This window comes from Orycteropus afer, unplaced genomic scaffold, assembly GCF_000298275.1.
Source record: "Orycteropus afer afer isolate SDZICR_OR568_19922 unplaced genomic scaffold, OryAfe1.0 scaffold00078, whole genome shotgun sequence".
Lineage (NCBI taxonomy): Eukaryota > Metazoa > Chordata > Mammalia > Tubulidentata > Orycteropodidae > Orycteropus > Orycteropus afer.
The window spans coordinates 5,749,114-5,761,616 of record NW_006921665.1 but is presented as its reverse complement, the minus strand read 5'-3'; the positions used below and the strand labels follow the sequence as shown (position 1 = coordinate 5,761,616).

The 12,503-nt window shown below is 35.4% G+C and overlaps 1 protein-coding gene across 1 annotated transcript in view; it reads left to right on the top strand.

Annotated features, from left to right (window-relative positions):
• The window catches only part of IFNAR1 (interferon alpha and beta receptor subunit 1), a 24,278-nt gene that overhangs the window by 10,354 nt on the left and 1,421 nt on the right, over positions 1–12,503 (top strand). Inside the window, exons 3-9 of the mRNA XM_007941306.1 lie at positions 3,250–3,410; positions 3,517–3,658; positions 4,905–5,019; positions 5,688–5,887; positions 5,994–6,148; positions 9,110–9,260; positions 11,242–11,387. Coding sequence (XP_007939497.1) covers positions 3,250–3,410; positions 3,517–3,658; positions 4,905–5,019; positions 5,688–5,887; positions 5,994–6,148; positions 9,110–9,260; positions 11,242–11,387 — 1,070 coding nt within the window. The remainder of the gene's footprint in view (positions 1–3,249; positions 3,411–3,516; positions 3,659–4,904; positions 5,020–5,687; positions 5,888–5,993; positions 6,149–9,109; positions 9,261–11,241; positions 11,388–12,503) is intronic.

Below are 12,503 nucleotides of genomic sequence, written 5' to 3'. Positions count from 1 at the left end.
AAATCAAGTCTTAATAAATTTAAAAACATTGAAATACTGCAGAGCATCTTCTCAGATGAATTGGTTGCTGTAATTTTGTTATGTGTTTTTTCATGGTATCCCTGGTTTCTTTTTTCCATATTATTTTCTGTGCTGAGCTCATTATGTTTATGAATCGTGTTATCATTTCCTTTGTTGTTATTGTTTTAGTATTTACTGAATATTTTTGCTTATCCTCTTTTTTATTGTGGTGTGAAGGTTTATCATTTTTCTTTGAGGTTCCCCTGTGATTTATAATTTTCTGTCTGAGTTTAGAACAGTCCATTCTGTCTTGCAACTCTCTTGACTTTCTTACCATTTAGAAGTTCTGTAACTACACAGTATTTTCCCTCCTTTTGGTTTATAGTTGTCCTCACTTGTCAATTGATGTCTCTGGTTCCCTGCTTACAATCTTGTAAGCCTATTTTACTTTGGATATGTCTATAGCTGTGGTTTCTGGGTTATGTCATCTTGTGTATTAATGGTCGGTTGTTGTTTGCTATTTTTCGTTCTCTGTTCAAAGGACTCCCGTTAGTATCTCTTGTAAGGTTGGTCTGGTTTTAACAAACTCCCTTAGTTTTTGCTTATCTAGAAATCTCCTAATTTCACCATCATATTTGAGGGACAATTTGCCAGGTATATAATTCTTGGTTGAAAATTTTTCTCTTTCAGGGTTTTATATGTACAATTCCATTGCCTTCTCGCTTGCATGGCTTCTGCTGAGAAATCAGAGCTTATTATTAGTTGTCCTTTGTAAGTAACTTTTTGTTTTTCCTGTGCTGCTTTCAGGATTCTTTCTTTGTCTTTGGTTTTGATGAGTTTGATGATAAAATGTCTTGGTGATTTTCTTTTGGGGGTCTATCCAGTAGGGGTTCATTGGATTTCCTGAATGGATTTATTCTCATCTTTCATCATATCAGGGAAGTTCTCCTCCAACAAATCTTGTACAATTTTCTCACTGGTTTTATTTTTTTCTTCCTCTTCTGGAATTCCAATGACACATAGGTTATTCCTTTTGATGGTATCCCACATGAACCTTAGGCTTTCTTCATTTTGTTTGGTCTTTTTCCTGATTGATCCCTTTCCAATGAAGTATTCAGGTATTTGTCTTCAGGCTCATTAATTCTGTCTTCCATTTCATCAGTTCTACTCCTTTGCCCTTTCAATGTGTTATCTAATTCTGACAATTTAGTATTAATCTTCTGGATTTCTATCTTAGATTTAGAATCATTTCTAATTTTTCATTTATTTTGTCATTTTGTTCTTGTATTTTCTCCCAAAATTCTTCTAGGGTTTTGTGTATGTTTTCCTTGGTCTGTCTCTCAATCCTTTGAAGATACCTAAATATAATTCTTTTGAATTCCTTATCAGGGAGTTCTAATGCTGCTTCTTCCTCAAGGATGTGTTCTTGGTCTGTGTCCTGCTCCCTTGTCTACCACTTTATCTTGCTTCTTTGTGTGGACTGTGATGGTCTGTTTTCTCCGAAACATCATGGCATTGTTGTATTTAGATCTCTGTTAATTGTTTGTGAAGAGCAGCCAAGGGTGAGTCAGACTCTTCTTGGTGGTTGTTTATTGTTGGCCCATTGGTGGAGTGGGAAGTGATGGCTTTCACTCAATAAGTGAAGCTGCAGCAGTTGTAGGTGTAGTTGTGTCATAATAATGTAGTTGCTGTCTTCTACTCAGACAAAAATAACAGTTGAATAACCAAATAAAAAGTAAAAGCAAATGGACAAAAAACGCTGTGTAATAACACAGGAACAGCAACCAAAAAAAGAAAAAAAAAAAAAAAAAACCTTCAATGTCTGGGGAGAGGGCAATTAAAGAAAAAAGGGAGAAAAGGAGAAAAATGAAGGGGAAAAAAAGGAAAAATGCAAAAAGATAAACAAGGAATGGGGTTAAGCATGAGAAAGAAAAAAAAAAAGTTGCAGCCAGGAACAGGGAAAAGAAAACAAGCTGAAAACTAGAACCTGGGAGGGTAGAATAAAGAGTAATAATAAAAACGACAAAAGTAATAATAATAATAGTAGTTTTAAAACAGACAAAAACAAACAAACTAAAAAACAGAAAAAAGGGGGAAAAAATCAGGGCAGGGCACCCAGGCCCTCTTCAAGTACACAGACTGAGATGGAATTTCTGCCGGTGCAGAATTGGGTGGGAGGGAGGGATGGCCACACCTCCATTCACCAAGAGGGTGTGAGATATAAGAGTAACAAGGGGAATGTTGTACCTTTCCAGTTGTCGTTTTAAGAATGTCTTTGTGGTTCCCAGCAAGTGGAGCCTATGAGAAAAGAGAAATGTCAAACTCACCAGCCACTCCTCGGAAGGAAGGCTGGGCAATCCTTACCTCCATAGTGATACTGCCTCGGAAACCCAAGGAGGGGTCGCTATAAGTTGGGGCCAACTCGACAGCATATAACAACAACAACAACATTATTTATTTTCTCAGGCCAGGAGCCTTGGAGTCCTCTTTGACATTTGTCTTTTCTCATATCCTACATCAGTCCAACAGATTCTGTCTGCTCCATTTACAGCATATATTCTCAATCTGATCCCTTCTCACTTCACCACTCCCACTAGCCTTGACCTGGTCATTTTCATTTCTCACTGCTGACTGCTCTTTTTCTCCCTGCTTCCTCAGACATTAACCAGCGTGATCTTTCCAAAATGTCAATCAGATCATGGTACTTCTCCAATCTCAACCCTCCAATAACTCTGTTATGACTTCAAAGCCCTTCTTTTTCTATATAGCCTCTACATACCTCTCTGATACCGTTATCAGCCACTCTCTGTCTTATTTGCTGCTCTTCAGTCAGTCTAGTTCCCTGTCGTGTCTTCGAAATGACAAGCATCTTAGGGATGTTGCACTTGATGTTTGCTCAGCCTAGAAGACTTGTTCTCTAGGTATTTGCATGGTTTAATCCTTCAGTTTCTGCAGATCTCAGCTCAAATGTTACTTTCTTGAAAAGGCTTTTCCTGACGGACTTACCTAAACAGTACTTCCTATCATTCTCTGTCCCTTTACATTAGTTTTCTTTATAGCACACATAATATCGTATTTGTTTGTTTATTTATTTGCCATGTCTCCTGCTAGAGTGTAAACTCCATGAAGACAGGGACTTTTTCTATTTTACTATGCCAAGAACATATTAAGCACTCTAAACTATTTGTTGAATAATTATTTTGATATTCTATTAATTAAGTTATATAATAGTTATTTTGACTTTTACAGCTCAAATTGGTCCTCCAAAGGTTCATTTAGAACCTGAAGATAAGGCAATAATAATCAACATCTCTCCTCCTGGAACAAGAGAGAGCCATATGTGGGCTATGGATAGTTCGAGATTTACGTATAGCTTAGTTATCTGGAAAAACTCTTCTGGCATTGTAGACGTAAGCATTATTTTTACCTTTGTTTGATGTGAGAGAAAAATGAAATGAATTAATCTACAGTTCGATTTTGTACGTTTTTAAAGAATGCTTTTTTTTAATCTTATAGAAAAGGACTGAGACTGTTTATCCCACAGATAAAATTTATAAACTCTCTCCAGAAACTACTTATTGTTTAAAAGTTAGAGCAAGACTACGTTCGCAGAGAAAAACTGGTCTCTTTACTCCAGTGTATTGTATAAATACCACAGGTAAGAAGGAAGTTTTACTTCAGATTCAATAACTGTATGACAGACTGGCAATATATTAATTTGAGCATTTTCCCCATAGTTTCTGAAGTTTATATGGTAGTATAATAGATCTTAAAACAAAAGTACTGCTTATAACAGCATTTACATAAGCAAAAAAGTATTATTTGGGATTTTTGTCTGAAGTAAATGAAAATTAATTTTGCTTAAAGTACAAATATTTTATAAGGACTACTATCATTTGTTCAGAATCCACAAAAAGGGTGAGGTAGTTGCCACTAGAACAGGTAATCTTGCAAAAAGTATAGTTTAAAAGTGTTCTAGTGTTGTTAAAAAGGAACTTAACCAAAAGGTCAGCAGTTTGAACCTACCAGCTCTGCGGGAGAAAAGACCTGGTGATCTGCTCCAGTAAAGATTACAACGTTGTAAATGCTATGATGCAGTTCTACTCTGTCCTATATGGGGTTGAAATCCACTCAGCACATAGTAACAAGTGTTGTTGTATATGAAAGCATCCTGACATACTTGGTGTCATCTTAACCAATAATGAAAGTCAAAACTGTTGTTAAGTGCTGTTGAGTTGATTTTCCACTCATGGTGACTCCTTTTGTGACAAAGTGGAGCTGTCCTAAAGGACTTCTAGGCTGGAAGATTTCAAGGTCTTTGCCCTACAGAGATGCTGGATAGGTTTGAACGTCCTAGCACTTAACTGTTACGTCACCAGGGCTCCTAAAGTCAAGGCTAGTTGCTGGGATTTGTTTGTTATTTCAACTATAAATGGACTATGCTTTATTTTAAAAATCAATTAATACTGAAGGGTTTAAAGTCAAGTTTTCCTCTACTGCTTCACCACCACCCCCACCCATTCCTTCTATCAGAGATAAGCCTTGCTAGCAGTTTGTGTATATCCTTCCATACTTCTTTCTGGACTTAACAGCAACATATATATATATATATACACACACACATATATATATGTAAAATAGGATCATGCTAGACATATCTTACCTTTGATTTTTCTGCCTAATAGATTGAGGATACCTTTCTATGCCAGTACATATAGATCTAGTGCATCCTTCTAAGCAGCTGCATAGTATTACATTGTATAAATACACACCTTATTTAACTATTACTTAATAAAGATAGAATATAAATCTTTCATCTTGTCTGTGCTATTAAGAATTCTTACTGTATATTACCTCACTCAAGTGAAAATATATGCTCTTCTTGTGTTCTCTTTGATGTCTAGTTGAAAATAAACTGCCTCCACCAGAAAATCTAGAAGTTGATGCTAAAAATCAGACCTATATTCTTAAATGGGATTATACATATGAAGATATGACCTTTCAAGCTCAGTGGTTCCAGTAAGTTCTATTGCATATGTTTTCTTTTGCCCAGTTTGATTATGCTTTTTTTACTCAAGCAACTTGCAGCTCCTTGCACAGAGTTGTAGGTTGTTGAATTGAGAGACTGACAAAGAGGTAATTATGATATAGTATTGGGCACTAACAAGATTTAATTTTAGTCCAACTCTGCCAGAAATGAACTGGATAATATTGAACTAATCACTTAACCTCTGTGGGCCTCAGTTCCTTAACTTTTTGTAAAAGGAGGATAATCTGAGAGCATCTAGGGTACTTACTGACTCTAGTTACATGTATTATTTCCCTAATCTGGACTACTTGACATTTGAACCTAATCTCTTCAGAATTTGCTTTTTCCATGAGTCCTTGAAATCACTGTAGTCTGTTCATTCAGACTTGTTCAGTTCAAAAAAGTTAGCCTTCCCTTTTTCTTTACTTTTTTTGGGGGGGGGAGCAATCTGTTTATGCTTTTTTTATTTAAGACTGTAGTGAAAATATATGCTCATCTCCTCTGCTGTATTATGAGTTTCTTGACAGTGACACTGGGAAACAGTTTATTTCTTTAATCTTAGCACCTATCAGAGTGTCTAATATAGTGCAGGTACTCTATAAATATTTATTGAATTGGTAAGCTAAACATTGTTTTTTTAAATATTTTTATCTTAAAGTGCTTTTTTAAAAAATATTCCTGAGAACCATTCAGATAAATGGAAGCAAATACCTGGCTGTGAAAATGTCAAAACTACCCAGTGTGTCTTTCCTCAAAAAATGTTCCCAAATGGAATTTACTATCTCCGTGTACAAGCATCTAATGGAAATAACACATCTCTTTGGTCTGAAGAGAAAAAATTTGATACTGAAATGCAAAGTAAGCAAGTAGTTTTTATTAAATTGTTATTATCCAGTTTTTGCAAGTTCTTAAAGTTGTTTTTGTAGTTTAAGTTGAACATTATTTCTTCACATTTTTTTCCTAGCTATCATACCTCCTCCAGTCATTAGTATGACACCCATTAATGATTTACTGCATATCTATATTGGTGCTCCAAAGGACACTGAAAACAAGTTTATGAACCAGCATTATCCACTTATTTATGAAATTAATTTTTGGAAGAATACTTCAAATGCTGAGGTAAAAAGACTATATAGTCTAATTTTGTCACTTAGAATTATAACTATGATTTGAATAAACAAAGTTTGAAGTTATAATTTTATAGAAATTTTTAAGACTATGATTCACTCAGGTATTTATAGTATGATGCACATTAATACATAGTCTATATTTATAATATTTAGTCTCTGACTTACAATGTATTCAAATTACAATGAACTACACCTAGAATGTCGTTTTTTTTTTGTAGTATTGCAGCACATAATTTGTTATTCTCAGATGTTCATTCACAGATGTTCAGTGTTACGATTTATAAAGATACTGATAATAAAGAGCAGTAATAATGAATTTAAAAAAATGAGGTATTTGCCTTAGTCAGAAGCAACTTATGATGGAGTCACCAGAACAGAACCAGTGAAACCTCATTGTAAGTCAGGAGATCACTTGTATTTTTCATTTTGCATGGTGTAGCTGTGGATCACCATCATCCAATCCCCATTAAAATACTGATTCCTGAGCCCCATTCATACTGAATTAGAATCCCTGGGTAAACTCAGGAATTACTATTTTTAATGTGATTTCCAGGTATTCGTCTAAACTAGAGTTTCTCAACCTCAGCACTACTGATTGGCATCAGACAATTCTTTGGCCTTTGGGTTTTTTGGTGTTTTTTTTAGTGGTGGGAGGGCACTATTCTGGCCATTGGAGGATGTTTAGCAGCATCTCTGGCCTCTCACTGCCACTAGCCCTCCTTCCTTGTTGTAACATGCAAAAATGTGTCTAGATGTTATCCAGCGTCCCTCAGGAGATAAAATTGCCTCCAATTGAGAACCACTGATCTCAGTCATACATTCTCTGTTGAGGTGGTAATACATCCAAGGTGGCAAAAATCAGTTCTTAGAGGGCAAAAGAATTTTAGATATAACAATGACTTGTGGCCCTCCATAGCTCAGCCCTGCACACAAAAACTTATTCCTTAGTTTGTAATTTCATGAGTCAAAGCAATTAGAAAAAAATTATCTAAAAGGCTCCTTAGGCGGGGATGAAATGGAAAAATGGTTGAGTAACACCCTCTAAACACTAAAACTCAAAAATCTCTGACAGATATTATAAAACATCAGATAATCTGTATGATTCCTAGATCACGTGTCCCTTGAAGAATTACAGTCAAAGAATCAACCTTTAAAAATCCTGTGCAGTTGAGTTGGTGAATTCTATAACTTTATTTCATTTTCTATTGGAAAAATCTAAGCAAATTTCAGTGACTTGGCTGCTTACACTGTAACTATCTGAATATATGTGACCGTAGCATAATCTGGCCCATTTAGAATCATGGCTAGTTCCTCAGTTGTCCCTAGATTAGACAAATATGTATTTTTGCTCAAACTACCAAACTGTGTAACTTTTTTACTTGTGATTCGGGTGAAAGTTTGCAGAGTAGTAAATTTGTCTTTCATTCAACAATTCAAATTGTGTAAGGTACTTTCTCGGAGGCTTTGTTTCTTCTTCCTAATACAAAATTAATAGTACCTAAATTACTCAGATGTTTATAAGATTTAAAATGAGGTAAAATGTATGAAAATACCTAGCACATTGCTTGACAAGAGGTGCAATCAATTTTAGTTCTTATCTTAGCCTATGTCAATAATTATAATAATAACAACTAATACTTACTGAATACTTACGTGCCAGGTACTAAGCTAAGCATTTTACATAAATTTTCTCAGTCATTCATCAAAACAACCCTACCAGATGATGTACATGATAGATGAAAGTATTGTTTAGAAATATTTGACATGGAGTATTCTTCCCTATCTCACTAATTCTACTGACTGGAGTTGGCCTAGTGACTTGCTTTAGAAAATGAAACATGAATGAATATGATGTAAATCAAAGCTTTAAACGTGCTTTGGCTGGCTTTTGTGCTCCTGCTATTTGCCGGGAGAAAAACATGTCCTGCATATCGTCTGGGTCACCTACATGTGACCCACAGCCTCAATGAGAGGTGCCAGACAAACCATAAACTCATGAGTGAGAAAAATACTTACTCTTTTCAGCAACTGAATGTTGGAGTGGTTTTGTTGTACAATGTTATCATGACAATAGTTGACTAATACAGATACAAAAAAAAAAAAAAATTGCCATTGAAATTGATTCTGACTCATAGTGACCCTATAGGACAGAGTAAAACTGTCTGATAGGGTTTCCAAAGCTGTTATCTTTGTGGAAGCAGATTACCACATCTTTCTCCTGTGGAACAGATGGTGGGTTCAAAATGCCAACCTTTCGGTTAGCAGCCAAGCTGTACTACCAGGGCTCTATAATTATACCCATTTTTACATATCAGGAAGTGAGGCACTGAGAGATTACATAACTTGCCTACGGTCACATAGCAATGATACCTAAATACACAAAATTTTAGCCCAGAACCCCTACTCTTAACCATTTTGCCAATAACCAGAGGTAATTCAGTAGCAATTAAACTGAATCAGCATGATTTATGAAATAAGTTAGAGTTGTCTTAGTAATAAGAGTTGTCTTAGTAATATATGTTCTGGCAACAACATTTTTAACTTTCAGATTTGGTTGTAACATGTTGTCAAAACAAATTTATATTTCTTAAAGAATTTGGAAAATAGTATACCTGGTGGCGTAGTGCCTAAGGCATTTGACTGCTAACCAGAAGGCTGGAGGTTCAAACCCACCAGACACTCATCAGAAGGAAGACTGGGGATCTACTTCCATAGAGATACCACCTCGGAAACCCAAGAGGGGTCACTATGAGTTGGAATTTTGTATCTAATACAGATACAAAAAAAAAAAAAAATTGCCATTGAAATTGATTCTGACTCATAGTGACCCTATAGGACAGAGTAAAACTGTCTGATAGGCAAACAGCAGTGAGTGAATGAGTGAGTGAGTGAGATATCTAATTATTCATGAGGTGACTAAATTTTATCAATGATTTTATTGTTTTTATAGTTCAGAATCCTACACAAAAAAACTGATTTTTTTATTCCTAATTTGCAACCACTGACTGTATATTGCGTCAAAGCCAGAACACTCATCGAGGATAAAAAATGGAATAAAAGCAGTGTTTTTAGTGATATTGTGTGTGAGAAGACTAGACCAGGTCAGAATCTTTCATTATATCATATTTTGAAAATGTAACAGGACTTAAATATAATTTAATACTTGGAAATTATAGAATATTTGTTTATTGTAAACATGTATTTTTTTTTCTTAACAAACTACATGAATCACAATTAAACCTTCAAACTAAAATTGCCTTTCAGTTTTAGGAAAAAAAATTTGTTTTAATTGTGATTTGGGTAAAAGTTTACATAGTAAACTGGTTTTCTATTCATCTGTTCATAAACATTTTGACTCATGACATTAATTGCAATCCCCACAATATAATAGCATTCTTACCACTTCTTCCCTGTGTTTACATTTGCCCTTTCTATCCCTTCCTACCTTCTGAGCTTTGTTATTGAGCAAATACTACCCTTTTGATCTTATATGGTTGATTGTTCTAAAAACTGTCTTTGTTCACCTTATAGGCCTGTTTATTGTTTGGCTGAGAGTTGAACCCCAGGGATGAGTTTGGTTCCATGCTTGAAAGGGTGTCCAAGGGTGGCTCAGGGGTTCCATCCGACCAGTAAGCCTGGTCTTTTTTTTATTATTTTGAATTCTGTTCTACATTTTTCTCCCACTGTATCCAGAAGCCTTGTTGGAATCCCTTTCAGAGTGGTCTACAGTAGTAGATGATTACCATCTAGTTCTTCTGGTTTCAGGATTATGGAGGCTTGGGTTCTCGTGATCCTTTGAACTGATTGTTTCCATGTGCCTTTGATTTTCTTCACTCTTCTTTGTTCCAGATAGGGAGAGACCAGTAGTTGCTTTGGAAAAAATTTTTAATGCTCGACTCAGTTCTTTTTTTTTGCTTTCTATTTCATCCAATATCCACATAATTTTCTTTAATTATTCATTAGTATTTAGTAAGACTTAACATTTTAATATTTTACATAATCTTTAATATAATTATGTGGTAATCAATTGTTATTAGGTACCTTTGAGTTGGTTTCAACTCATAGCAACTGCATGTACAACAGGACAGAATACTGCCTATACCTGCACCATCCTCACAATCGTTGCCATGTTTGAGCCCATCATTGCAGCCACTGTGTCTGTCCATCTTGTTGAGGGTTTTCTGTGTTTTTGCTGACCCTCTACCAAGCGTGATATCCTTCTCCAGCGACTGGCCCCTTCTGACAACATGACCAAAGTATGTGAGATGAAGTTTGGCATTCTCGCCTCTAAGGAACATTCCAACTGTATTTACTCCACAACAGATTTGTTCTAGCATTCTATGGTACATTCAATATTCTTCACCAACACCACAATTCAAATGCATAAATTCCTCTGTGGTCTTCCTTATTTGTTGTTCAGCTCACACATGCATATGAGGCTACTAAAAATAACATGGCTTGGATCAGGCTCACCTTAGTCTTCAAAGTGACATCTCTGCTGTGAAACACTTTAAAGAAGTCTTTTGCAGCAGATTTGCTCAATATAATGCATCATTTGATTTCTTGACTGCTGCTTCCGTAGGTGTTGATTGTGGATCCAAGTAAAATTAAATCCTTGACAACTTCAATATTTTCTCCATTTATCATGATTTTGCTTATTGGTCCAGTTGTGAGGAAATCAGTTTAGTTCAACACAGATTTTTTTTTATAATAGGAATAGTTTAGGCTCAGTTTGTATTGACTTGTAGATGCTTAGTCACAGAATATTTTTAAAATTTTACTAATTCTATTTTGTAGAGAAAGTGTTGGAGAATTATTTGCATGTTGGGACCTATATTGTCAATATTGTACTCTTAGCTAAGGACATCTTATTTTAGTTTCTAGGCTGCTTTTTAAATAAAACTGCCATTTCCTACAGCTGCTACATACTTAATGCTACCAGAAATGTTTTTAAAGATACTGTCTAATAAATGTAAATATTTATTTTCATATGGATAGTCTTTCACACAAGCTGTCAGCACTATTAAAGCATTTGTGTGTCAAAACCTGTACTGATGCTAAACGTAATTTATTCATTTTTAGGAAATACTTCTATAACCTGGATTATAGCTGGAATTTGTGCTGCATTATTTGCCATCCCACTTGCCATTTATATTGGGAAAGGCCTCTTGAGATGTATCAATTATATATTCTTTCCATCATGTAAACCTCCTCCCAGTATAGAAGAGGTATGTTATGTTATTTATTTATATTTATGTCAACAGTTGGGTTTTTCTTAAAGTGAGCAGGAAATATGGCTGATATCAATATAGTAAGTTTATTTTCTTGGTACCCAAAAAAGTACACAGAGTGATTTGGATATTTTCTTTAAAGTTTCAGTAAATTAACTTTACAGACAAACATTTAATGTAAGAACATAACATGGAATAATAAGGTTTGCCTTTAAATCTGAAGTTTTTCTGCCATTCTGAGTGCTGTGGCATCACTGACATCTTTGTGATTCTTAATAATCTATCAAAGAGACTGATCATCAGTGTAGAAACTATGAAATAACTAAAAATGCAAATCTCCTTTGACACCACCTCACAATGTTTTATTTGGCACTCCTATGAGATTAGCTTATTTAATGAAAATTCAAACTGATGAAGACCTAAGCACAAAATCTAGCCTGGGGAATGCTGTGTTCACCTAGAGTGAGTGTCAGGTTGCTTACCTTGTAGGCAGGATAGTTAAGAGCTCAGACTTTGGAACTGGTGATACCTGATGGTGAATTGTTGTCAAGCTATAGTATATTTATTTGCACTTATTATCTATGTGACCTTGATGGCACTTAAGGGCGCCCTTAGGCTTCAAAATAGGGCCAATCCTAGGGTTGTGAAGAATAAAGGAGATAATCTTAAAAGGCTTTGTAAGTATTAACTATACTATGAAAATGCTCAGTAAGTATTACCTATTTTATTATACCCCTGAGTTTTTAACTATCACTCCTATGCATTCTTATTAATATTCATAGCCATAATTAAAATAGACTGAAAACTAGCTGGTTAGAACCTATACCAAAACCAAACTCACTGCCATTGAGTTGATTCCGACTCGTGGAGACCTCCAGTGGGTTTCCAAGGCTGTAAATCTTTACGGAAGCAGACTGCCCCATCTTTTTTCTATGGAGCAGCTGGTGGGTTCAATCCACCAACCTTTTGGTTAGCAGCCAAATACTTTAACCGCTACAGCAACAGAGCTCCTTCATTACAACCTGTTGTTGTTGTTGTTGTTGTTAAGTGCCGTCGAGTCGTTTCCGACTCATAGCGACCCCATGCACAGCAGAACGAAACACTGCCCGATCC